This window comes from Xiphophorus maculatus, chromosome 3, assembly GCF_002775205.1.
Source record: "Xiphophorus maculatus strain JP 163 A chromosome 3, X_maculatus-5.0-male, whole genome shotgun sequence".
Taxonomy (NCBI): Eukaryota; Metazoa; Chordata; class Actinopteri; order Cyprinodontiformes; family Poeciliidae; genus Xiphophorus; species Xiphophorus maculatus.
The window spans coordinates 26,190,774-26,216,352 of NC_036445.1; the positions used below are offsets into that span (position 1 = coordinate 26,190,774).

At 41.5% G+C, this 25,579-nt stretch overlaps 1 protein-coding gene across 4 annotated transcripts in view; it reads right to left on the reverse strand.

Annotated features, from left to right (window-relative positions):
• LOC102224732 (microtubule-actin cross-linking factor 1, isoforms 1/2/3/5-like) overlaps nt 1-25,579 on the reverse strand; it is a 34,637-nt gene that overhangs the window by 1,945 nt on the left and 7,113 nt on the right. Inside the window, exons 1-39 of one of the 4 annotated variants that reach the window (XM_023330244.1) lie at nt 23,443-23,775; nt 21,880-22,065; nt 18,245-18,981; nt 17,984-18,040; nt 17,721-17,891; nt 17,106-17,272; nt 16,857-17,016; nt 16,604-16,688; nt 15,468-15,712; nt 14,511-14,630; nt 14,294-14,401; nt 13,965-14,183; nt 13,444-13,647; nt 13,134-13,365; nt 12,822-13,048; nt 12,623-12,745; nt 12,439-12,540; nt 12,213-12,314; nt 11,974-12,138; nt 10,592-10,747; nt 10,300-10,497; nt 8,722-8,850; nt 8,451-8,621; nt 8,179-8,334; nt 7,880-8,086; nt 7,664-7,783; nt 6,415-6,584; nt 6,154-6,313; nt 5,727-5,921; nt 4,644-4,769; nt 4,215-4,358; nt 2,780-2,968; nt 2,560-2,674; nt 2,304-2,470; nt 2,019-2,181; nt 1,739-1,893; nt 1,580-1,654; nt 686-803; nt 6-151 (exon numbers count right to left, since the gene is read on the reverse strand). In XM_023330244.1, coding sequence (XP_023186012.1) covers nt 6-151; nt 686-803; nt 1,580-1,654; nt 1,739-1,893; nt 2,019-2,181; nt 2,304-2,470; nt 2,560-2,674; nt 2,780-2,968; nt 4,215-4,358; nt 4,644-4,769; nt 5,727-5,921; nt 6,154-6,313; nt 6,415-6,584; nt 7,664-7,783; nt 7,880-8,086; nt 8,179-8,334; nt 8,451-8,621; nt 8,722-8,850; nt 10,300-10,497; nt 10,592-10,747; nt 11,974-12,138; nt 12,213-12,314; nt 12,439-12,540; nt 12,623-12,745; nt 12,822-13,048; nt 13,134-13,365; nt 13,444-13,647; nt 13,965-14,183; nt 14,294-14,401; nt 14,511-14,630; nt 15,468-15,712; nt 16,604-16,688; nt 16,857-17,016; nt 17,106-17,272; nt 17,721-17,891; nt 17,984-18,040; nt 18,245-18,901 — 6,204 coding nt within the window. In that variant the 5' untranslated portion in view covers nt 18,902-18,981; nt 21,880-22,065; nt 23,443-23,775. Of the gene's footprint in view, nt 1-5; nt 152-685; nt 804-1,579; nt 1,655-1,738; nt 1,894-2,018; nt 2,182-2,303; nt 2,471-2,559; nt 2,675-2,779; nt 2,969-4,214; nt 4,359-4,643; nt 4,770-5,726; nt 5,922-6,153; nt 6,314-6,414; nt 6,585-7,663; nt 7,784-7,879; nt 8,087-8,178; nt 8,335-8,450; nt 8,622-8,721; nt 8,851-10,299; nt 10,498-10,591; nt 10,748-11,973; nt 12,139-12,212; nt 12,315-12,438; nt 12,541-12,622; nt 12,746-12,821; nt 13,049-13,133; nt 13,366-13,443; nt 13,648-13,964; nt 14,184-14,293; nt 14,402-14,510; nt 14,631-15,467; nt 15,713-16,603; nt 16,689-16,856; nt 17,017-17,105; nt 17,273-17,720; nt 17,892-17,983; nt 18,041-18,244; nt 18,982-21,879; nt 22,066-23,442; nt 23,776-25,579 lie in introns of those variants that run through there. The other 3 variants (XM_023330243.1, XM_023330245.1, XM_023330246.1) reach the window with 3 other exon arrangements.

Below are 25,579 nucleotides of genomic sequence, written 5' to 3' on the forward strand. Positions count from 1 at the left end.
CTTGCCTTGCGCGTCATGGGGCTGGTGGGGGCAGAGGCACTGCTGTAGAGGCTGAGGCTGGAGTTGGACCGGCTCACGGTCAGACCCTTGGTAGTGCTTCCTGTCGGTGACAAGTACTTCTCTTTGATCTTCAGGTTGGTTCGACCTTTGACTGTTGATGAGAGAAAATGAGAATTTGACGAAATTCTGTAACCTCCATTACTTTGTATGCATAACTTCCATTAAAATTGTTTCAGTGTTCAAAATGATGTCATGGGAGCTATTTAGGATCAGATAATTTATTTGCTTGTCATAATAAAATATTTCGGACATAGACAGTGGTGTATTGTAGTCAGTATGACTGAGATTAATCTAGCCCATTGTTAGTAAAAATAGCAAGTAGTGCATGATTTGATGACAGAACAGGTTTAGATTCCAAATATAAAACATAATATTATTTATTTAATTAATCAATTTTACAAGAAGGTTCTTATAGATTGATATTTTATGAAATAATCCGTTTATATAAACTTAAAAGAAGAAGTAATTAAGAGAATCCAGGGCGACACATTTCTGACTATAATTTGTATACTAAAATACCACTTAAAAAACATTTCCGCATAAGTTCAGTCCTCATTAGATGGATTTATTATTTCATTTTGTTTCCAACTCCTCTTTTTCATCTCTATGTATGAGTCAGGCAGACCTCTGCACGGGTCATTCTTAACCAGGAACTCATCGAGCGCCGTCCAGCCTCCTCCAACCCGAACCATCAACGTGCTCCGCAGGATCCGAACCATCCGCAGCTGCTGGGAATCTCCAAACTGCAACAAAGCACACAGCGAACATATGGCACATAACAATTCATATAGTGACACAAGTGAAAGCATGGCAGATAAAAGTAGGGCAGATAATACAACCTAGTCATTTTAAAAGCTTACACTGCTTTGCAAAAATCTTCTTTTTTTTTTTTTCCAATTACAACCAAATTATTTTTTTATTGTATTTTTATTAGGATTTGTATGTGTTTAACTTTGTTTTGAGCAGTGTAATGCAAAAATAATCAATCTTTATTATTATTATTTTGCATACAGTGATAATCTGTATGCAAATTACAGATTATCACTTTATTTTGCCCATTTATGCCTATTTTATTAGTGCCAAAGGTAACTAGTGCCCATTTATTTTGACAAATAAAACAATAATAATAATAATAATAATAATAATAATAATAATAATAATAATAATAATAATAATAATAATAATAATAATAAGTAGAAGATAAAATAATTATTTTTTTCATTTTGTCATTGGTTGAATGTATACATAAATTTGTATAGAAAATGCTATTGACCACCTTTTCTTACACAAACACACACAGCACTGTGAAATTCCATCACATAAATACAATGACGTTTGTTATTGTATCCAGACAAACATATGGAAAGGTTCAGGGGGTGTGAATACTTTTTGTAAGTCGCATTATACACAGCAAGCGAACCTTCAAACTTTATGTCTTTTGGAAATTGTGTTAAAAAAGCTTTGATTGGTCAGACAGACCATATCGATCAATTGCTGTGCGTCAACAAAAAGGACTCACCCTGTATCTGTTGGCACTTATTTGTTCCACCTGGAATCTCTTGGGGCAGTTACACTGTGCTACCTGGCGACTCACCTATGGAGGGAAAAAGAAAACCCATGTTAGTAACAACAAATACCCAGCGTCACATTGCAGCTATTATAACCCTTCTGCGTTTACCTCTTCATTAATTTGATCTGCATCCAGTGTTTTCCTGTAGGGGTCTCTGCTAGGATGGAGCGCGCTCACAAACTCATAGTAGTCAATGAAACCGTCGTTGTTTAAGTCGAAAATGTTTGCCACTGCGTTCATCTCTAGAGAGTTGGTCGGAAATTCTACGGTTAAGACGTAGGACACAAGAGACATGTGTACCTTTAAGAATCATTGCTGAAGTCGCCAGCTGGAGGTTGAGCAAGATTTTTTAAAAATGAAAGAAAAAAAACAGTAATGAGAATTTTACTGGAGGCAAGGACATAATCAGTGAACTCCTTCCGGCTGATCCGCCCGTCCTGGTCCCGGTCGATGCTTCGGAACACGTCTAGGATCCGGGACTTCAGATGACTAATCCACTGAATGTAACGCTTTCGCCAGATATTGAAGTCAAAGTTGGCAAATTCCTCCATCTGCAGAGATAAACAAAGCATGGCGACCTTTACGCAAATTGTTCCCGAGAAAACAGCTGCTATTCTCGTACTCAAGCAAGCAAATATCTTTTATCCATGTTTTTGAAAGAAAGAGCAAGGACCTCTCTGAGCATCTGCTGGTGTTGTTCCAAGCGATTCTGTCTCGCCACGGCCATTTGCCAAAGTTTCTGCCACTGCCTGACCAGCTGAATGAGCTGCGGAGTCTGAGGGTCGAGGTGCTCTAAGGGGACCGGTATGACAGGCGGCAGCTTCATAGTGCTTCTCCTCTCTGTACAACAAAACGTATGATACATGCATTTGCATTTGAAGGTTGTGTTTTTGTTCACTGATTGCATGGAATCTCTAGAGCTCTCTTACTCGCAAACGGCCGCTTGATGGGGGAACCTCGAAGTTTAGGAAGGCTTTTGTGCTTGCAAGACTTCGTGGCATGTTCGATCTCTGGGAACTTTTTCTTCATTTCCCCCATGAACACCTGCCGAGAGCAAATGAAAATCCCGTTACATAGCGACATGTGTATGTATGCGATACCTAGTAAGTTTGCGTCCTGGGCAGAGTGCAGAGGAAAGGCGGGTTGTACCATGTGCTGCTCAATAAGTTCTTGGTTTTGCTCTGTTGTCTCAGACAGAGGCTCTTCCTCTCTGAGGATGAGAGACTCCTCCGCTGATGAGATCCAATCCAAAAGTCTCTGGACTTCTTCTTTCTCTTCCTCCAGTGCTGCCAAGCTGGCCTGGATCTTCTGACCTTGCTGCTGGGCCCATGTCTGAACCTGCCTCCGAAAACAGGTAACGACAGCATTTCTTAAAGGTTAACTTACTTTTACCATGAGCCAGTTTTTGGATAAATAATTGTCTCAAAACAATTAACCTATTGTTGTCATACTGCTGGTAGTAACTGTGGGTTAGGTTTCAATGCCAAAAATAAGATTATTGCCCACCCAGTGGTGGCTATGTCCTTGTTGCAGCTGCCTTTATCCAATCCGAATCTGATCTGATTAATGAAATGCCGATATCAATAACTGAGTGGTCAGCCCCGGTAAATGAGAAGGAGGCCACTCACTTGCATTATTTGCATAGACTAATAACTAGCATGCCACAGCTGGTCAGACACTGGAAGCCTTCTCCCTCTGCTGGTCATTAGCATGAATAGGCCAGCGTTAGCATTGCATTTGCATACATTAGCCTTCCAGATGGTAGCTAGCATGCTTAGTCTGATCACCTTTGACTCATGCTTTTTATTTAAAGGAATATATCAAGAAAAATGGTTGGCATACAACATCCGTACGTATCATATATTAGTTGCCTTGATGTGTTCTTTCGACAGAGTGTACTGTAATCCAACATCACACCAATCGTAAACATGCTGTTTTGGACGGAGCTGAAGTTGGCTTCTAATTCGGCAACGCTCAAGTCGCTGTGTCATAGTTGGACAGCGACTTGGATTTCAATATCAGTTAAAGTTGATCTAACAGAGAAGCGTTGTGAGAAATTGTTTGGTGACTGGAAAGGTTTTTCAGCTTGATCGGTCCTACAGTGCCCAACCGACTGACCAAGCAACTGCTTTTAGATCAGGCTAACAACACTCTTGGGTGTGGATGTTGTTACTGAGAGGTAAACATTCAGGTTAGCTATTTTAAGTAAAACTGGGTGTTCAAAACTGACGTATAAAATTTGGGAGCTATTTATAGGAAGATTCTAACTAATCATTGAGTCATTCAGGTTGAGAAAGAGCTTTTCAGTGGATAACAGAAACGCTGGATGAATAATAGAAGGTTGTTCTGTGTTATGTTTTCAAGCTTTCGACATCTGTTTTGGAATATAAATAATATAATGACTGCTAACGGCAGAAGGGATTAAAAAAAAAATCAATTCTATGTATTTTTTATGTCCTCTGATTATAGCTCTCTAAGAGAAATCTGTATCCTGACGTCAAAGATTAACAAAACAGATTGGAATTCGAATGCAAATCTCTGATCAGTGGATCTGTAGTTTTTATTGTGGCATGAAGACACTCACCTCCTCATAGCGAGTCTTAGTGACACTGATCCAAGATTTGAGGGTTATTATGGAGTCTGGGTGACAAGAGGCCAGAATCTCCTCACCCAAATTCTGGATGTTCTCCAGTTCCACCGCATGAGCGTGCAAGATACGTAGTGACTCCTGTGCGGGAAAAAAAGAACTGATCAATTTCACTAGTTTTTTTTCAACACCAAAAGCTTTTATGCTGAAATGTCTAAAACAAGCTGCTATTAGCTATTCTCACGCATGACAAAACGATTAATGTGGAGGGAAAAAAAAGTCCGCTCTGATTTTCGTTCGCCACCTGGCTTCTCTGTCCTTGAGCTTATCAACAATTTGGTATTCAGAGGCAGACTCTCTGGCGCAAATGAGATGGGAAAATAAATATTTCCTCCTGGGAAGGCTACGATATCTCGCTGCACTGACCAAGTGTTGCTTCTGGAAGGCAAGCAAACTGTTCTCCTCCTCTGGTATGATCCCGTATTTCAGGATCCTCTCCGCTTCTGTGAGCCTCTCCATGAAAGAGTGAACGAGACCATCAAACCTCTCGGCCTTTGGAGACAGAAGGAAAACGCACATTCAGGGAAGTCAGATTTTCATACAGAAATCCTCAGGCACAGTTACTGCTAATCATAAGTGCGATTAGCAATAATGAGACACGTTCAGTACCGCGCAAAAATGTTCACGCCCTCGTCTACTGTATGTTATCTGCGTTTGGTCCTGTTACAAACAACAAACTTCAGGGTGTTTTACTTTGATACCATGTGGCACATTAACGCAATGTGGATAATTGTGAAGTAACATATTTAATAAAAAAAAATATATAAATAACAAAAATGTAATTTGTGGCTAACATTTCTAATAACTCAGACAATACATTTGAGTTGTGTCACTTCCAGCTTCATACGTCATGAATGAAATAATTGGTAATTTCTCTTCAAATCTTGTTACAGATTATAATTCGTGTCAAGGTTTGAACTTTGACATGGCCATTCAGACAAAGTAATATGCTCAATAATATGGTAACAAGAGCTACTATGAACACTGGATACTCCATCACTATAATGGAAACCTAACTTCAACTATATTAACTATATCAATGCTGTTAAATTGGCTCAACCTCAGTTCTGACTTCCAAAGTAAATTAAATGCAGCATTATTTTGGCAGTTGATGAACTGGCCTTTAATTAGAGGCATCAAAGTTAAAGGAGCTAATACAAATGTTTGACACATTTTTAAGATTTTTATTTACTTATTTATTTTACTTTTTGCCTTTAGTGTTGCTGAACCGTATAAAGTTCCAACAAAACCTACCAAAGTTGTTGCTTTCAGTGTTGCAAAATGCGAAAAAGGTGAAGGGATTTCTTTTTTTAAAAAAAACCTTCACTTCCAAATATCGTTTTCAAATAAGCTTCCCAAAACTTGGTTCGCTTTTCGCATGACAGAAATCCCAATACGAGAGTGAATCTGACGTAGTGCCAAGCGGAGCGAAACCAAAGCAGTTTGTACCTGCTGCAGAGCCGCCTCCAGCCTGTCCTGTTTGCTCACTGACAGCCTGCACACGGCGTCCCAGCGGCCCTCCAGCTCCTCCATCTGCTCCTGCAGCCAGTGAGCGTCTGCGGCGCTGCTCCGGGTCAGGTCCCTCACGGAGCGCTTCACGGTCCGTATGCAGCCGGCCCGCTTTCCCAACTCCTTCTGGAAGGCCTGACAGAGAGAAAGAAACAACCTCCGACTTGATTCCCCAGAAGACCAGATTGGTGACCAGATGTGGCATCAATTAATGTATGAGATCTGTGACTAAGCAAGACCTTTGAGAGCTGTGTAGCAGGAATGATGCCAAATATGGAAATGCAATTGATTTCCAACTTGTATTTAAATTGTAGGCTGACTTGAATATTCTACGAAAAAAGAAAATCTTAGCAGAATTAATAAGTACCTTATGTTTGTCTATGAGATTGGTGACCATGTCTTTGTCTCCACCAACAGGAACATCCTCAGCCAGGTGGGGCTCTGCTCTGTACAACCAGTCACTCAGCGCGTGCAGAGCATCAGTGAATCTTCCCGAGAACAGCAGGGCTTCCTCTAGTTTATGTTGTCTTAAAGACAGAAATCACAATAAGTGTTTTTTGGTTGTTTTTTTTTTACTAGACGTACCAGCAGGTAGAAGTATGATGCTGTCCTGTTTCAGTTTTGATACCTCTCGATAGACTTGCCGCCAATGGTGTCCCATGTGTCCCTGAGTTCAGCCAGCAGGTTTTCCAGATGCTGCCTGTCATGGCCGCTTCGTGCTTTTTGGTGGAGGCCGCGGCCGCTCTTCAACGTGGCGTCGTATATGGGCCTTTTTGATCTCAGCAGTTTCTGAAACTCCTGTGTATCGACGGAAAAGAAAACAAATGACCAAATATGTTCACGTGAAGTTTTTTTTTTTTTTTTTTTTAAACTACAACCATTTTATTTTCCTCGGATTTGGACATGAACTGGTCACCGGTGTCACGGTAAATAAATTTTTAAAAATTCCACCGAGCCTATTTCAATGAGTTTTTATGAGATGTCAGAGAACTTTCTTTAGCTGCATGGATCTAAGAGTGCACAACACCGCCCCTCCCTGAGCTGTTGCTGTGTACATCTGGTCAGCTGGCTGAAAGATGGCAAACTGAGCTCATTTATAACATTTTTTACACCGTTTGTCAAGTTGTTAACAAGCACACAGCATATATTAGCTCTTTAGAGGCCCACTGCTGCTCTATAAAGTGTAGAACCGCAAAACAGTAAAATATCCTATGAAGCACCTGAATAGCAGAAGTTGTGACTTGCGTTTTAGGCCTTTTTACTGGTTTTTGCTGGACAAAAACTGTCCCAGAAGTTACTGCAATAAACGATAATGCTGTTGTTTTGAGACCATTTTCAAGTAATGCAGTGGCATAATAATGAAAGAAAACATTCTCAAAGATCAATAAACATTCAATTCTAATGAACATTTAACACTGGAACTGGAAGGCAAAATAAATAAACAAAGGAACAGAAAAGCCAAATGAAATGAATTATGAAGTCTGTGTAAACAGAATTGTTTACAAAGCTGTCCTTCACAAAAAGAGATAGTGGAGACCAAAGCACCAGACTGAAGACTTCAGTCATTCAGCTTTTGGTAGAAAGAGGGAGAGAAAAGAGGAAAACAATAAATCACACAAATGGAAATGATTGAGTTTGTTTTAATTTATCATGTGATTAAATTGATTTATTACTTATTGCGACAGGCCTACTTGTGTTTACTATCTTCTTGTGCGATTTATTATCGAATCATGTGCCTCCTGAAGTTATTCAATATGTAATTTAATTTACAGTAGGAACAATAGTTGTTTTTTTGCTTTAAATGATATTGTTTAGTTCCTGTTTTATATTTATTTGTAACCCATTGTTACTGGAGGCTCTCAGAGTGAACCTCATACCTTCTGCTCTACGAGCTGCTGCTTTATCTCCTCGTGAGACGCTCCAATCTCCTTATGCGTGTCCAACGTTTGTTCGACCTCGGTCATCCAGTCCACAAGAAGGCGCCAAGATTCAGTAAACTGAAAATAACAGAAAAAAGGGAAGAGTGGATGGCAGTCTTTTTCTAAGTGCCTATTTTTTTCATGCGTTTGTGTCGTTTTCATATCTTCTATTACCTGCTTGATGTGTTTCTTAACGTCCTCCAGCGTCCTGCCTCTCTCTGACGTGCGCTGCAGGAGCTTCTTGTGTCGATCCTGAACCGTCAGTATCAGATTATGGATGACATCGCAGTCTTCCTTCCTGCTCAGCTCCGTCAGCCTGCATCCGGTGTTCTCCACCGACGTCTTCTTCTCGCCGTGGCCGTTGACCTCATTCAGCAGGACCTGTCCCCGCAAAACACACGCTTTTAATCCAAACGCACGTCGTCGGAGCGAAAAACAAAAACCTAAGCGTGACGCCATTTTGATAAAGCGACCTTGTGTTCTTGAAGCTGCGTGGAAATTGTGTCCAGAATGAAACTCGGAGCAGGGAGATCCTTAATAGACTCTTCACACTCGCTCATCTTTTTCAGCAGTTCTTGGACGCTGCTGTGGAACTCCTTGGCCAGACTCAGTCCCTCCGTAAGCTTAGCCTGCATGCAAAGAATTGCTCTTCGATGAAAGTGTAATCAAGCACCAATATGCCTGATAAAACAGCGTTAAAAAAAAAAAAAATTTCCTTGACATGACATTTAATTGGATTAATTACTTTCCGCTCCTGGACTTTGTTGTAAACAGATGTCCACTTTTGTTCGAGTATAGACAAGCTGTGCTCGGTGCTTGACCCCCGCACAAGGTCCCCTCGCTCCAGCATCCCGTGAATGGCATTTCTCACATTTGTGTAGGCTTGAACTTTAGACTCCATCTCATTACACAACTCCTGTAGCAGAGAGTACAATTTTAAAAATTCAAGAAAAAAAATCTTTGCATTGACAGCAACCGCCCTCCCCTGTATTTATAAATACTATAATGAGCGTTACCAAGTGCGCATTAAGCCTTTCACTTGCAGAGTCTGGCATGCCCCAGGTGGTTTTAGAAGAGGACAGCCTCAGGTCTGTGTTTTCCAGCCACTGTATGAGATCCTGGATCTCCATGGTAACATCTTGCACCTGTAATAAAACAGGATATACTTTAAAGGTTATATCAACAAACTTGTGATTGTAGCTCCATTCATGAAGTGAAAATTATATATATATATATATATATATATATATATATATATATATATATATATATATATACAGTGATGGCATAGTTACTTTGAGAAAGTAACTTTAATCGGATTACTGATTACTCCTTGAACAACTTAGTTAGATTACCGATTACTTGATTTGGAAAGTAACTAAGTTACATTAAAATTAACTTTTTTAGTTACTTTCAGCAGCTGCTAACCAACAGCGCTCTTCCACCTTTGAAAATTACATTGATCTTTGCTTATTAATACTAAATTACAAGTTATTTTATAATTGTAACATCAACAGTATAACAATATATTATATATCCACTTATAAGGTTAACCTGAAGGGGAGATTCAACAGTACCAAAAAAAAAAAACGTTATTAATTTGTACATGTTTTTGTGTGTTCCAGTGTTGTCTGGAAAACTATAAATAGGATTTTATACCCTCCCCCTCGTTTGCAGTCAGCGCAGCGCACAGAGCTCCTCCTGCCGCTCCACAACTCAAATGTCCCGCTGCACAGATTTGTGACGCTTATCTTAATATCACTGATTATAATGGCGTGTAGTTGCACAACTTTACAGACTCGTTCATTCGTGGCTGTTTTCACGTTTATTGCGCTGTTCATATTAGTCTCGATGTTTGCAGTTTTCTGGAGCGCAACGCGAAGCTCGACGTCATTCACAGGTAATATATTGACTTGACATTAACTAAGACGCAGCGGGTCTTAGTTCATTTAAATTTACTAAGACAAATTAGACTAATTAATTAGTCTAAATTAAATTAGACTAACTGGATGTCAGACAGATTCTGGGGTTTATGTCTGCTTATTTCCAAGCCCAAAAAGCGCATCCCGCGACTCATTAAATTTGCAAGCGACTTTAGAAAGAACAAAACAAGCCCAAAGCCGCTTGTAATAAAGGGAATTGGTGACCGAATCTCAAAATAGTTCCTTTTCAGCAACAAAATGCGCATCTTCCTCCAGTGTCTACATTTCCGTCGCTGCTGACACTGTCGTGTAGAAACTCCCCAAGACGTGTAGAGGAAACAAAATTAAATTACAAAAGAAAATAGTAACGCAAAGTGATTTCGATAAGTAACTGTAGTCTGACTACTGGATTTGAAATAGCAACGCGTTAAATTACTCGTTACTAAAAAAAAGTGGTCCGACGTGAGTAGCGCGTTACGGACATCACTGTATAAATACAAAAAAATGCAGAATGTTGGTTCAATAGTGGCATTCAGCTCATCTGCACTTTCCCCCAAATCTTTTCATTTAAAATACTCAACAGGTCCTTTATGGGAGTATTTCAAAAAGATTTTTTTTATTAAATGTTGCATTACCGACAATGGCCACCAGAGGGAATCAGACTATTGTTACCTGACTCAGTCTGTTTTCTAATTCCAGCTGCCTGCGCTCAGTCTCACAGCGGACAAACTCCCAACTTTCATTCACTTCCTCCAACTGAGACTGCAGACAGTGCGTGTTGTCCCCAGACCCGGCCTCCAGCAGCTTCCTGCCAGCCTGGTTGAGAGACTCAATGGTGCGAACGTGAGACATGACATCATTACGCAACACCTTTGAGGACAAAACAAAAAGAAGGCCAAAAGAGATGAGAAACTTGATCTTAAAACGTTGTTTTTTTTGTTTTATTCAAAAGTCTATCACAGACCTTATGCTTAGCCAGCTCTATTTCGCAGGTCTGCAGGTCCATGCTGATTGGCTGGTTGCCATGCAATTGCTCGGCGGTTCTGGAAAGCCATGTGTGCAGCTCGTCCAGCGTGTTTTGAAACTGGCCCAGACCCAGCAGAGCACACTCTAACTGATGCTGAAAACATAACATGGACAGAAAATGTTCACACAATTATTGATAATTGTGACATTAAACCAAACATACATTCACAAAGTACCTCACTAGTTACAACTTGCTAGCACGGGGTTGGACTTTGTGAAAGGCTTAGGGGCTCATGGCACGCATTCAGCAAGATGTCAGAAACATTCCTTAGAGATTTTGATTCATTTTAACATTTAGCATTTGCTGCAGATTTGTTAGCACATCTCCTACCACCCCCAGGGTGTTTCATTGGGTGGATATAATGAATTCATTGTCATGTTCAGGAAATTTGTTTGAGATGATTTGTGTTTTGTGATATGATGCAATGTCAAGTTGTAAGTTCCCATCAAAAAATGAGCAGATTGTGGCTATAAAAGGTGGTCAGTGAGAATGAATACTTAGACTGTTGTATGAAGACAGTGTTCACTTGGTGCTAAGAGGCCCAAAGTGTCCCGCACACCATTAATGATCCTCCACCAGCATGAACTGATAATATTGTACAGAATGAATCTGTGTTTTGTGAAGATTGCGTCAAATTCTGACCCTTAATTCTGAGTCTTGTCACTGAAATCGAGACTCATTGGATCAGGCGACGTTTTTCCAATTGTGTTATCCAATTTGGAGGATTCTGTATTAATTGTAGCCTCAGTTTCAGGTTTTGTAGATAATATTAATGGTTTTCTGCTTCAAGATTTGATGTGTTGTACATTCAGAGATGGTTGTAATGGAATTACGTAAACTACAGTATATTCATACAGCACCTTCACAGGTGAAAGGAAACCAACAAAAAACAACAAGAGTTTATAATAGCAATAGCAACATAAAAATAAAAACAAAAGCATGACATTAAATAGGTATTTTTGACCAAATAGCAGTCAGTCACTCAATATTTTTTTTCTTCTCAGCACCATTGTGTGTAATCTTAACCTTAAGCTAAAACTCCTCATACTCGGTTTGAACAATAGCAATAACAACAGTAAATAGTTATATTATTATGTAGTGCTGAATGCCATAAGTTACTGTTATGTGATTGGTTGAGTCACTTTTTGTGTAAACAAGCAATTGAACAAGGTGCACCTGATAAAGTCACTTGAAGGTGTATGAGTTTCGCAGAAAAGTCAGCTATCTACTGCAAAATGCCATTACTTGGAAAAAAATATAATCAAGTAATATTTTAGGCAATACTGAAAATGAACATTTCTAGATTAAACAGTTCCCACCTGTCTGTTCACTGTCTCAGACTCGAGACTGTCCCACCGCTGTCTGAAGTCGCACAGCGGAGAGAATGAGCCTGGACGCTCCGAGCCCGGAGACAACCGGCACACAAAGCGATGGTTCAGGCTCTCCATCTCAATCTTCTTCTGGTACAGCTCTCGCTTAAATTCCTGGGGCAGATAACAAAGGTTAAACGTGGGAAGAACATTCAGTTATTTCATGTTTAGTTTATGTATGAACTCACCTTTAGATCGCATAGCTGCTCTTTGACTGCTTCCAGGTCAGTTCCCACTGTAAACTCCTCTGTAGATCTTAACTCCGCTGACTCTAACCACTCAAACAGGCCCTGTTAGTGATATAGTCTTTGACTTATGTTATCTCAATACTTTAAACAAGTTTATTTACCTGCACTTAAAGATGGAAGACGCTATTTGACATAAAAGCTCTGTGTATTGTCTTCCAACACTGACCTGCATTGTATCTTGATAATGAAGCGCCATCTGCAAGGAGTCCTCTAGCTTCTTGTGAGAGTCGGTCCAAAGTTTGTTTAAATTGTTCCATGTGCAATAAAGCTTTAAGACAAAATAAATAAAATGCTTCATTTAACTCTGAAACAGGGTTAGAAAAGGATTCTACTGAATAAAACTTTCTTACTTCATCCATGCTCTTTGTGATGTCTGGTTTCTCTGTATCGCCACACGCTACCATCAGGTCCATTCCAAGAACACCAAGAGTATCCAGGTCTCCTTGCAAGCTGTCTATATCCTCCCTAAGCGACTAAAAGTCGAGAAAATTGGTACCTTATATTTTCTAACAGTGAGGTTTTTGTCATTTAAATGGTTTCACGACAGACCTGCACGCTTCCGAGGCTTTGCCTGATGGTTTCAGAGTCTGTCAGAGAGGCGTTGAGATCCAAAATGGCCTGCTGCGTATCGTTAAGGGCACTCGTCATTTCGCTGACGTCGCTCCAATACTTCAAGGCGAGATCCAGAAGCTTCAGCAACCAGCTCTCCCTCTCCTCAGCCAGCTTATACGTCTCATCCCACATCTGGGACAGGCTGGATACTTGACCCTGAATTGCTAAAAAGCACAGATACCGCAAAGGTGTTACTCTTTGCACAGCAATAAAGCACTCTGGGATTGTAGTGTCTGAGAAGAGAGTTACCTGTGCCAATTGAATTGCCTCCTGCCACCTGAGTGTTTGCCAGCAGTTCGTCTGCCTGGCCTTTGACACTGTTGAGACCCAGCTCCAGCTTGGACAGCTCAGTAAGGGTTTGCTTGTTATCCTGGAGCTGTTCCTGGATCCTTGGTGTGAGACCTTGTAGAGAGGTGGCTGTCTGGATGCGGCTGCGCAGACGGTCGAGACTCTCTCTGATAAGGGTCATCCTCTCGTTCAGCTACACGATTGAAAGCAGACGTGAAGCCGCGTTCTTGTGAAAAACTCACAAAGTGTCAGACAAAAAAAGCCTTCCTACTTGTGTGAACCGGGGTAAGGACTCCTCGAGGAGACCGGCGGTTTCTCGGACGCGTTCTCTGATGGCATTGTGTTGCTCCTCGGCCGCTGTCGCCTTCAGAGAGAACTGCTCACCCTGAACGGGGTTCAGTTCCGACAAGCGCTTGGCTAGGACGCCCAGGCGCGCAATCAGAGGTCGGTGTTCTGCTATCGACTCTCTGAGACTCTACAAAGCAAGAAGAAAAGGTTTTATAACAGTTCAGCAAGCATATTTTTCTTTGCACATAGAATAAACTGATTTAAACAAATCTCTAAAAAAGGAAGAAAAGGCGGAGAAAACACATTCGGCCTCATTTTCAAACACAGAGCAAAACTGCGATTATTGTACATCAGGGCAACCAATACCCTGTTATTAAGTAGATTACATCAATGAATTGGGATTTGGCAAATCGGCTCATTTGACCGACGAAAGGAGTTGGCATCTGAAGCATGAAAGGACTTCTTTGTAGACCAGGACTATTCAAATGCGCAGGTCTCTTCTACCTGTAAGAGGTCCTGTTGTTCCCGGAATGCTTCATAGCTAATTGTGCTCAGGGACAGCTGGCCAATAAGCTCCTGAGTATCGACCAGCCAAGGCGACACCTCGGCCAGGCCCTCGGAGAACTGGGCCAGAAGTGACTGGGCATGCTCCAGCTGCAGGACCACGTGGGCGTTGGTGGCTGAGGTGGTGTTGCAGTGTTCCTGTAAGGCTTCCAGTGGCGTCTGAATGGAGATTGAATGATGTTTATCTACACTTTCTATTGAAACAGTCATGCATTTAGTCATCCATGTTAAAATATATATGTCATCATGAAATGAAGTCGCGGTTTTACTTGAAGATCTCCAGCTGCTCCTTCGTCACTGTAAGTCATCAAGATTTCAGCGATCCTGACCATCTTCTCAATGTTGAATTTGTGCTGAAGGATCTCTACTGCTAAAATCTAAATCAAATGACATATTCTGTTTTATTTTAAATATAATTCTTAAACATTCTCTGTGTACTCGTTTTGACCAAATGCATTTGTTTGATGAGTTGCACGTTGTTCTGACCTTCTGTTCGTTGAGTTGTTCCGCTATGAGCTGTGGGTCCAGGTTAATTGTTTTAAGCTTTTCGAGATTGTGTGCGGTGTCTTTGAACCACGCCATCTCCTTCACCACAGCCTGTTCCAACTGGAAAACACAACCAGATGATGGCATGTCAATCGCATCATTGACTTTAAAAATGTAGAAGAGCTGTTTCGGAATTATTTCAAATAAACATTGTAAAAAAAAAAAAAAATATTAAGAATTAAAGAATACCACAATAAAATAGACATCAATACATCTTTCGATTATTGTAGAGGTGCTTGATTGTGGTTAAGAAATAATTTGGAAGAAATTATTTCCATCAGATCGATGGGGCCGGATTGCAAAGCAATGAGAAATTCAAGAAGTACGTGAAAAGCATAGCCTGCCAACTGTGACTAACCTACCACTCATTTTAATTGTTTGGTAACCATATAAACACCGTAAACCACCGGAGGGGGAGCATTCCCTGTTCCTTCAGTGGCGGTCTCAAGCCCACATAAATGGATAGGAGTTGTATCAGAAAGGGCATCTGGTGAAACATGTGAGCCAAAACAAACCCACACATCACCAAAATGACTGCCATACTGAATGAGTCTAGCCCTAGCTTAACTATGTAAGCAAAGTGAATTTTCACTGAATTCCTGGGTTTTTATCTCTTGAATTAGCATGTTGTCTGTGTTCTTGTTTTTTTCCCCCGCAGTTTATTTCACTAAAAATTTAATTTCATTTAAAAAAGCCCTTATTGTGAGTATGAGTGCATTTTTATGTGTTTTTATACACAGAGCACTCTGTAGATGGTTTGTGAAACTGAAAAATGATTTTATCACGCCTTTGTTGTTCCACATGACGCCTACAGACGCTCGCTGATTGAAAGCAGCGGTGCTCCTGTATCCAAACACTTCTTGTCCAGATTCTAGTACATGTCAATGGAAAACTCACCCTCTGTTTCTCAGCCGCGCATAGTACCGCGTCTCCTACGTGCGCCTGTGCTCCTGCTGCTCCCAACAGCTCCCTCTCGATGCGGCCCAGCCACAGGTGGAGGTCCTCCTGGCTTGAAGTGCAGCGGCTGGAGGCCTCCAGGGCCTGCTCCAGCCTCTGCAGCACATCCAGGCTGCTCAGGTTTAGCACAGAGCAACGGATACGCAGAGCATCCATCTTCTCCTGCACCTGCTGGGCTTCCTCCACTGAAATGACAGTAAAATCACAAAACGTGGGCAAATAATAATTACGCGGCTTACCTAATGTTTGTGGTTAATTGCATAATAGTCTCACGTGTGATGACAGCTCAGTACATTTAGGCATTATGCAGACAACTCGCTTAAATTCAAGGCAAACATCAAAATGGGAAAGAAAGGGAACCGGTGAGAATGTGTAATTGTTGTCGGCACAAGAGGACACGGTGTAGTATTTGAGAAATTGATTTAATGGGTTTTTACACACAATCATTTATCAGCATTTGGCAAAAATGTTTCAGAAAAGAGACACAACTCTTGTGGCAGTTGTAAGAATGAAAATTTTGTCAGAGGCCAGAAAATATGAGCAGACTGGTCTGAGATGACTTAAAGGCAATACTAATTCTAAGAACTACTCGTTACAATCAAGGTATGCTAAAGAACATCTATGTATGAATGATATGTCAACCCTTGTGACAGACAAGTTGCAGCAGTGGATTCCACTCTTGAAACTTCTGAAACTCGAGCTACGATTTGCACAAATTTAGACAATAATTGACTGGAAAAACCTCCAGTGGATCTTGTTTCAGCAGCAACTAAATTGTACAGTTCTAAATTGAACATAATTTAGTGTAAACAATAATACAGCCTTGGAGATATGGAGACTAAATTTTTAGTATTTTAGTATTTTTAGAATTTATCTGGCTTGAAGTAGGGGTAATGCTCTTCTGCATCCAAATGACCAGAATCCCTATTAGGCATCTATTTTTTAATGTTTTCTGGAAGGCGAATGGCTGAATGGACGGACAGGTGGACAGATGGATGGATGGATTTTAACAAAATTTCTTCAAAAGCATAAGTTCCCAGAGATTAAATAATATCACAGTGTACAGTACATCTTACCTGAAACTGCTTCCTTTAAAACTTGACCTGACATCTTTACTTTTCCAAGTTCAGCCATTTGGACTTGAATCTCTTCAAAAATAGCCTTAAAAAAACGATTAGTATTTCTGAGTTAGCTTTATTGTTGTACTGAAAACACATAATTATAATGTTGAACATCTATTTTACTGTTTTCAGAGATTCACCTATGACCACTGACAGCTGATTAAACCACAGCATTATGGCTAATGAGTGCACATGGTAGGTCACTCACCTTGGCCTTCTCTGTGGCGTCCGACAGATGCAGCATCACCTTCTCAGCGTTTCTCAGCTCAGCCAGCATCTGTTCTACAGAAATGAACCACTGCTGCAGGCTGTCTAGTTCTTCCTGGAACTGCTGGGCTTTGGGCAGAATGAGCTCCAGACATTCCCTCCTATCAATGGTTTGATAATTAATCAGTGAGGCTTCCCTAGAACGATGCAGCACAAATGAAGTGACGCATTACCACTAAAAGTGTCGGACCTTTTCTCTGCCTCCAGCTGCAGGGCCTCCCACTTCTGTTGAAGAGTGGCGAGCTTGACCTTTGCCCTCTCCCCATCTTCTCCCGGGTGGGCCTCCACCAGCTGAGGACCCTCGACCATCACAGAGTCCATGCTACGCCTTCGGTCTGTCAGGAGGCGCAGCAGGAGCTGTGAAACCATAAAATATCTCCGGTTTTTAAAAAATGTCTTTATTCACAACATTAAAAACTTACAAATATTATCGTGCAGAAGCTACATTTGCACTTTGATGCCTAAGAAGAAACACCAGGGGTTAACACCTATTAAAACCCTACACTTTCAGCCTCTTTCCATTAGATACACTGAGATTTGTCTCATGTTTCAGGCTTACATTGTCTGGACTGATTTCATCCCTTCTAAAGAGGACATGTTTCTCATAGCCCACAGACATTTTCACAAAGACTAACTGAAGCTCTTTGTTGTGTAGAACACCACCTCTTTCATCACTAAACAGAGGTTATCTCACAAAGCAAATCCTTCCATACTTTAATCGTTCATTTTTATTCTCCCTGTTTTAGAATATCAGAAACATTTCTTGAAAAAGAGAGTAGGCGATGTAGTGCTCTGAATGTCAAACCTTCTGTTCTTGAAGTTGTGCCTTCACCACTTTGACCTCTGAGGATGGAGGTTTCTGATTGGCTGTGAGCTCCCCTATCTCACCGACCCATGTCACCAAAGCATCCAGATTCTGAAGAAACATTTCAGAATTTGTGGAAGCATCCCTGAGTGCCAACGGAGATTTAGTTCCCTATGAGAATGCAAAGAATCATAGTTTAGGTAAACATCAAACCAAGTAGGTCATGAGTTCAATTGTTGACAATCCAAGAGTTTAAGACATACCCGCCACCTGTCCAAACTAGAATCTTGGTCTGAACTTGACTGCCCATCGCTCTGGAGCTGCAAAATAAAGCAAGTCCACGTGATGTTTCAGTTTTTAAAACGTTACCACTGAAACGGAATCACACTGTGACAACCACAAGCTATTGCTCTAAATAGAGAGATGGCAGCAAGAAATTAAAGCTGAAAGGGTGATGGAAAGAAAGGAAAGGCTGAAATGACGGACAGATACAAATTGTCAAGTTTGAAAAGCAGCATCTCAACCTCAGCAAGCTCCTCTGCTACACCGTTCAGGACTCTAACGGTTCTGGTGACTATGGGGTTGCCTCCTTTATCTCCTGGCGGATACTCCGTCACCTCCACGATCTCAGTCACGGTCGTCTCTGTCACCTCGGTGACTTCGGTCACCTCCCGTGATGCGAGAGTCTTCCATGACCAGGGGCTTCCTTCTCGGGAGTCTCTCCTCTGGAAGCTGGCCCTCCTTTCTGCAGCCGTCAAGTCGTTGTGAGCAAGGGGAGACCTAGCGAACTCCGGAGGCAACGTCCTCCTCGTTAGTGTCCCGTTTCGGGAGGTTTTGATTGAAGACGGGCTGCTATGCCAGGCATTTTCCAGGGTACTGCTGCTTCTGATTGTGGAGGCAGGGGAGCTTTGGAGGGGTTTGTCTGAGATAGGCGTTTGAGCACCCTCCTCCCTCTTATGGTCAAATTTATCAACCTGGCTTTCTTTTTCCACCACTTTTTCCTTGTTTCCATTCTCTCCGAGTTTATCCCTGGAGCCCTCGTCCCTTTTGACCACCCCATCTTGTTCGGGGGGTGGCCACTCCTTTCGTCGTTGGTAGCACTCCTTCAGGAAGCCTTCATCAGTCCTAACATGCTTGGATTTCTGGCCCAGACAACTGGGCCTGCTGATGAGATTACCCATAATCCTTCAGCCCACAGGCTATTGAGGCAATAGGTGAAGTCAGGCCCCTTGGCCATTCATGCAGATGATCCTTCAGCTACCTAAAATAAAACAAGGGGGCTCAGCATTGGTCATTCTGTACGTACAATGCTTTGCAAAAGCATTTATACCCCATGAAACATTTGTATATACGGTCATGTTACAAAGGTTGGGATTTTATGTCAAAGACAAACGCAATGGTCAATAATTGTAGGAAAAGACGTAATGGTTTTTACTTATTTTTTTTTTTACAAACACATCCTTAAAGCATGGCATACGAGAATGTGAACCTCCTCCCTGACCTTTAACAATTTTTCCTTCAAGATTGTCTTGTATTTAGCTTCATCCACATATCCACTAATAAGCAATTCGGTGGGTAACTTGGGGATAAGTATCTTGCCCAGGGGTATGTTGATATGTGGTGGGAGGAAGCTGGAATCCAGCCAGTCAGTTTATTTATAAAGAGACCAAATCGCAACAAATATTGTCTTAAAGCACTTTACAGCACAACATCCACCCATCCCCAAAAATGTACCTGCTATGTAGTGGTCCATCAAATAATCCAATTAAAACTGAAGTCTGCGGTTGTAACGTGGCAAAATGTGAAAAAACTTAAGATGTCAGAGTACTTTTGCAATGTAATGTTTATTAAATACTCTCCTATAATAAAATGCAGTTTTATCACTATAATCCACACCTTTAAAAAAAATGCTTGCAAAATCTCAAAGCTTTCATGTAGCAAAGTTTGGTCCCAGGATTGCCCTGGTCTAAGCACTGAAAGACAAGAGAGAACTAAAAGTGCTTTGTGGCCTTGATTTTTCCTCTGCCATTTCCTATTCACCGTCTACACATTCTCCCAGCTATCTCGCATCAACAACTGAAAAAATTCTGCGCTTGAGAATCTCTGTGACAGCCTTGCGGAGGATCACAGCATTGAGGCTGGCACAGACAAAGCAATGGCAACCGGCCAACGCTTTCTGTAACTCAACTTGGATCGGCACTGGGAAACCCCGTCGGGATCTGATGAAATATGACAGCCATAAAAACATCCCCTCCTTTCTTCATGGGACGACAAGTGAATGGGCGCTTTCGCTGCACTAGCCAAACCAGCTTCTTATTTGGCTAATATTTGTATGATTCTACACACACTCTGCTTAAGACACTGTTTGCTGTTCCCTCACCTTTGTGCCTTCATTGTTTTGACAGAGGTTAAAGGTTAGTGCAATTATCCTGACAAAGACCTTCTGAGGTGAGCCCATCAGGAGATCACAGGGAGGGTTTCTGCTTAAGCAAGGTCCTCCCTCTGAGATGAGGTTACACTGCTCAATTCAGAACATATAGGTCAGCCGAAGACATGACTGGTGACTAATGATCTGGTTGGGGGTTGATGGGAGGGGGGTCATCTAAAAGGAAATTAGAATATTAGCCTTCAAGACGTCTTTAGATTCCTATTTTTTGCTGTGTGGATACATGTGATGGTCATGCTGAATGCCTCAACAATAAGTACCGTAATTACAGGCCAATATCTCACTTGCCATTTTTGGCAAAGACCTTTGAAAAGGCAAGTTTGATTCAAAAATCTCAGCTCTTCAGTGCCTTCCAGTCAGGTTGTTGACCACACTGTTAATGCAGCATTCAGGGCATGAAATAACCAATGTCTTGACGTCCATCTAGAACTGATGTCTTGGTCTAAAGGGATTTATACAGTTGATAATAACATGCTGCTTGATAAACTGGAAAAGTGGCTTGGAATCCAATGATGTGCTAGCTTACAGTTTAGATCTTATAAAGAAGCCTGGGACTACTTTTTGTCATTTTCTAATTCTAAAGTTGCACAAATGAAAAAAAGGCCTGTGGGGTCCATCAGGTCCCACAGGCCTTTTTACACAATAAAAGTCTTGCAACACTTTTATTCAATATCAGGAACATCCAGAGCTGACCAAGCTATTCCCCTAGCACGGTTAAGGAGCATGTCAACATCTGATACCATACCTATGTTGGTGACAAATATTTTTTTTAAGATTTCTGTGTCACCATCTAACCACAGTGCCCATCACTGATAGTCATTAAGTCAGAATGTCCAGAAGATCTGTTAATAGGAAGGTCATTATTTTTTCCAACCTCATATAAAAAAAAGTCTAAAGTTGTTGTTTTTGGTCCCAAAAAATGCTAGGTTTGATTAGCAAGGTTCAGTGGGGCTGAAGAAGGAAATCATTCAAGAAAATTAGGTGTCGATATGAAATCTTTAAGCTGACTACTGTTTTAAAAAGACACTACTTGAATAAAGAACCCAAACAAGACCCCAGATTAGCAACTTGTGGTTTTGTTTTTAGTGGGTTTGATTATTGTTAAGGTGTCTATTCTGTTTTCTGTAAAAATCCAATCAGGCACCTGCAGCTCATCCAAAATGCTGCTGCCAGAGCACTGACCAAGACCAGGAAAATGGATAATACCAAGCAAGTCCTTAAGTCACTGAACTAGCTCCTCGTTTGTAAAAGGATATATGTCAATAAGAAACTTGATGGTCAGAACCAGTTGTTTCTTAAAGCAGGTTCGAAGAAATAAGTTTATTGAACCTTTCCTGTAAAGTCAAAATATCATTTTATCAATCCATTCGCAAATTTCTTAGCTGCAGCTAAAGTGGGGCTTTTATTTGAGTTATTCCTTACATCTTGTTTTCATTGTGGTTTACTTAACCGTTTTTCATATTTTCCCTATAAAGCACTGGAATTTTTTTAAAGTGCTACAAATAAACTCGTCTTGCCTGCCTCGCCTTACCTTGCGGGGAAATGAAATCATGCTGAATCTGCAGAACAACAACAACAGCAACAAAGAAATTATGCTGACATTGGCCAAGAGAAAATCTCACCAAATAACATTTAAACCTGACCATTTTCAGTCATTCAAGCACATTAAAGTGCGTTTTTTTTTTTTTAAGGCGAGATTTAAAGATGACCTACTTTGATATGATGACTGGATGTGCACTGGTAATTGCCTGCATTACGCCCCGTCTCTGCTGGGCAGATGATGCCGTCCCGGGGTCCACAGGGGAGCAACGCAGTCGGATCAGAGTGATGCCCAGACAAAAGCCTCAGCCTCAAGATCAATGATTACTTAGTTGGCTCAGATCCCCACCCAGCAGTCTCCTGAGGAGAGCAGTGGATGTCAGGCTGTGTCCCACATGGGTCACCAGCTCATCAGAGAGGGTGTGAAGCTTCTGGTTACTGCGCCACATGTGTGGTCGTCTGCTAAATTACTCATTTACTCTTTGGTGAGAACACAATACGTATTAAGATGTGCTAACTGTTTAATTGTGTGAGGAACGCTATTGGAACCACGTTTACTTCCACTATACCGTACAATGAAAGGACTACAGAGACGGTAAAGAGGAAGGTTTGTTCAATCACAGTAAGGCATATCCAGTAACAACACTATGACCTACAGTATATTTGTTTTGTTCAATGAAAACAAGACAAACACCCTCATTAAGTCTCAAGCCTGATTCGGAAATGTTTCTCACCTTCCAGATAACGACGTTAGAAAAAAAATGAAGGAACCCATTTCAGTGGTTTCATCATGTATTACGTGACCAAACAATTGCATCACTTAACCTATAGAGAAACGGCTCTCTCTATTAGGTTTCTCTGCTTTCAGCTTTGATTTATGACTGCAGTCCATTAAGGAATTAATGAGGTTAAGGCCAACATTATGAGGGTTTCTCTAAAGCATAACAAGATAAAATTGAAAACAACGTTAGTTGTAAATGTAGATTAAATAAACAGCATGTTTCGGTTTTTGGTTTATTTCGCCCAGAGTAGATAATTTGGCCGAATAATACGGCACAAATGGGTATCTGTGTAATCCCTAATGTCTTGCATGTTTCTAATTTAGTCCGTCTAACGGCTCAAAAACATAAATTGTTGGACTTACAGCCAGAAGCAGAACAATGACAGATGAAAGGCCAGTAATGTTGTTATGCAGCTGCCTGTTGGTTTTCTCTTAAGGGAGGTCTTGAAGTAGTAATCACTGGAGTGGTCCCTAATCAAAGATGGCAGCTGTGCATTTTCCCATGAGACTCATAACATTAAAGGTGGATATATAGTGGAAAGTCAGGTGTTCCACTCAAACAGCACTGTAAAAATCACATCTTAGACTGTCTTAATGAAATGACTGTTTTTTTGTTTACAGGTCTGTTGGCAAAATGAAAATCTAATTAAAGGAACAAAAACCTAATGACAAAAAAAAATTGGCAATTCAAACTGTTGAATATAAAACAAACAAAAAGAAGCAAATGAATTAAAAAATACTCACAATTGAAGGTTCCATTCACACATATGTAGTTACAAATGGAGAATTTAATCTTCAGATGAAATATTTTATGCAGTTAAAATAAGTGTTGAAGTAAAGACCTACTTTCCTTAATTGGACTGACCGATAATGCCTGGAGCAATCCCTCTCTATGTCGGACCTGGGTTCATTTTGGCAGTTTTGGCGGTTAGAAACCCACGTGAAATTACACTTACCCAAAAAGCAGAGCAGACCCCAACGGCATGAGCCAAGGAATCCGGCTGGCTCCTCAGTCACCATTCAAAATGGTGAGAGAGAGAGAAAAAAAGAAAAGAAAACGTCTTTGTTTGAGCATCCTTTGAACGGCCTCCGAGCCCCAACATCCCAAACTGAAGCTTCCTCAAACACGTCCGCGCGCATGCTCCCGTCCGACGCACAGTCAGTCAGGTTCCACTCATTAAACCACGCTCGACGTACAAACACACTTTCCAAACACACCCGCACATGCCCCGATAAACTCCTGCTTTTCCCGTTGCCCACAGTCACGGACAAACAATGTCCTCCTCCTCTCAGCCCCCGTTCCCTGCTCCCCTCCCCTCCTTTCACTTCACTTCTCCTCCCACCAGCTCTCCCTGCTCCTCTCCCTTTCTTCTTTGTTGTGGGAGCCGCGATAGAGGAATTCCTTCCCCTGTTAGAGCCGCCGATGGGATAGGGCACCCAGAAGGAGACAATGTATTCCAACGGCTCAGCTCGGCTGAACTCCCACAGCTCCTGGCCAAGAGAAGTTTTTTTTTTTTTTTTTTTAACAAAGAGGTTAGATTGTACCCGGTGCCATTCTCACCCAGAGCTGCTGCTCAGGTTGCTCCTGTACCAGCCGGCTAAGTGCCCTCTTTACCTTCTCAAGGTTTTTCTTTTCCCCTCCCAAACTCTAATTCCCATCCAACAAAAGCCCCTCCTCTGTGTCTGACTAAGGCTCAGAAACTCCATGCTGCTTTTTGCTTGAAAAATGGGTGGGTGGGTGGGTGGGTTGGGGGGGGCAGGGAGAGTTTTCTAAAGACCCCCGAGGTCGTCCTCAAAACATTCACATGTTAAGTGACAGCTGCTTCAGTCCTTTCCATCTCTTGATGGCGACGGAGAGAAATCCAGGCTACAAAAAAAAAAAAAAAATCGGACCCACAACCGCGATGCCAACCACCCAGTCATGAATTCACCCCCCACCCCTCTTCCTCACTCCCCCCTTTTGCCACCTTGTAGTCTCCCATTCAGAGCCAGTTCAGCAGCCAGTCTCCGCAGCAGCAACAAGCGGCGACTAATTACTGTAAAACATCTCAGATTACTTTTCAACTCACTTCTAGCCGTTGCAACCCAAGCCTTTAAAAGAACAGGATGAAGAAAGGGTGGGAGCAAGCACCGACTGGAGAGAATGAGACAACAATTCAGTACTTTCTATGCAGTTGGCATCGCACACCAAAGGAAGGACCCCTGTGGGGAAACTCTATCATGCCAGTTAAAAGGAGTAACAATATTTGCCTTATAGATGACATGCCCTAAGCAGAGTGTGTACCAACACTTTCAAGCAACCTTATCGTCACAGTTTTTAGCATTTGTATTGAATTATTTTCAATGTTCTCCATCATCAGCTTGTAGGATTCAATTGAAATATATCTGTTGGGCGTTTGCAGAGCTCAGTACCCCGATATATAAAGATGACTCGTCTTATCCGCTTTATTCCTTCTTCTGTCTTTCTCCAGTCAACCATTTAATTCACCTATTGACAGATCCACCAACTGCCTACACTCAAACAGTGGACACTACGTTTTTGTTGGGTTCCCCCCCCCAAATCTGTCTGTCCAGAAAACAGGCACCGGTATGCAGGAACACAGATTTATAAAATAAATCTTAGTTTTGGTTCTCAGCCTGGGTGAGCAGACAGTACGTTTTATGTCTTTATATTTTTGCAGACTGCGCCTCCCTCTCTCCATGCCTGTGTATCGCGTCATGTAATTCACAATCAATACCGCTTCCTTTGGTGTAAAGTGCCTGCCATGTTACATGTGAATGGGAGATGTGCTCCAGCGTGTCGATGCTAACGTCGTTTGTTTCAGCCAGACATGGACATGGATCACATGACCTTATATAGTGCACCACTATTAACATATAGTCTCCTACAGCATGCTGCCGGTGCAACAAGAACCAAACAGTGTGCTCCAATGAATTCTTTTCTGTGAGGCTCGTGTATTTTTATTTTTTTGTTGTTGTTGTTGTTTGCAACCGAAAAACGTCTACAGTCCTTCTACCAGAAGTAGGACTACAGTGACATTTGAGCAAAAACTGCTTCTTCCAACTATTCCTACCTGTTTTTTTTCCCAAAGT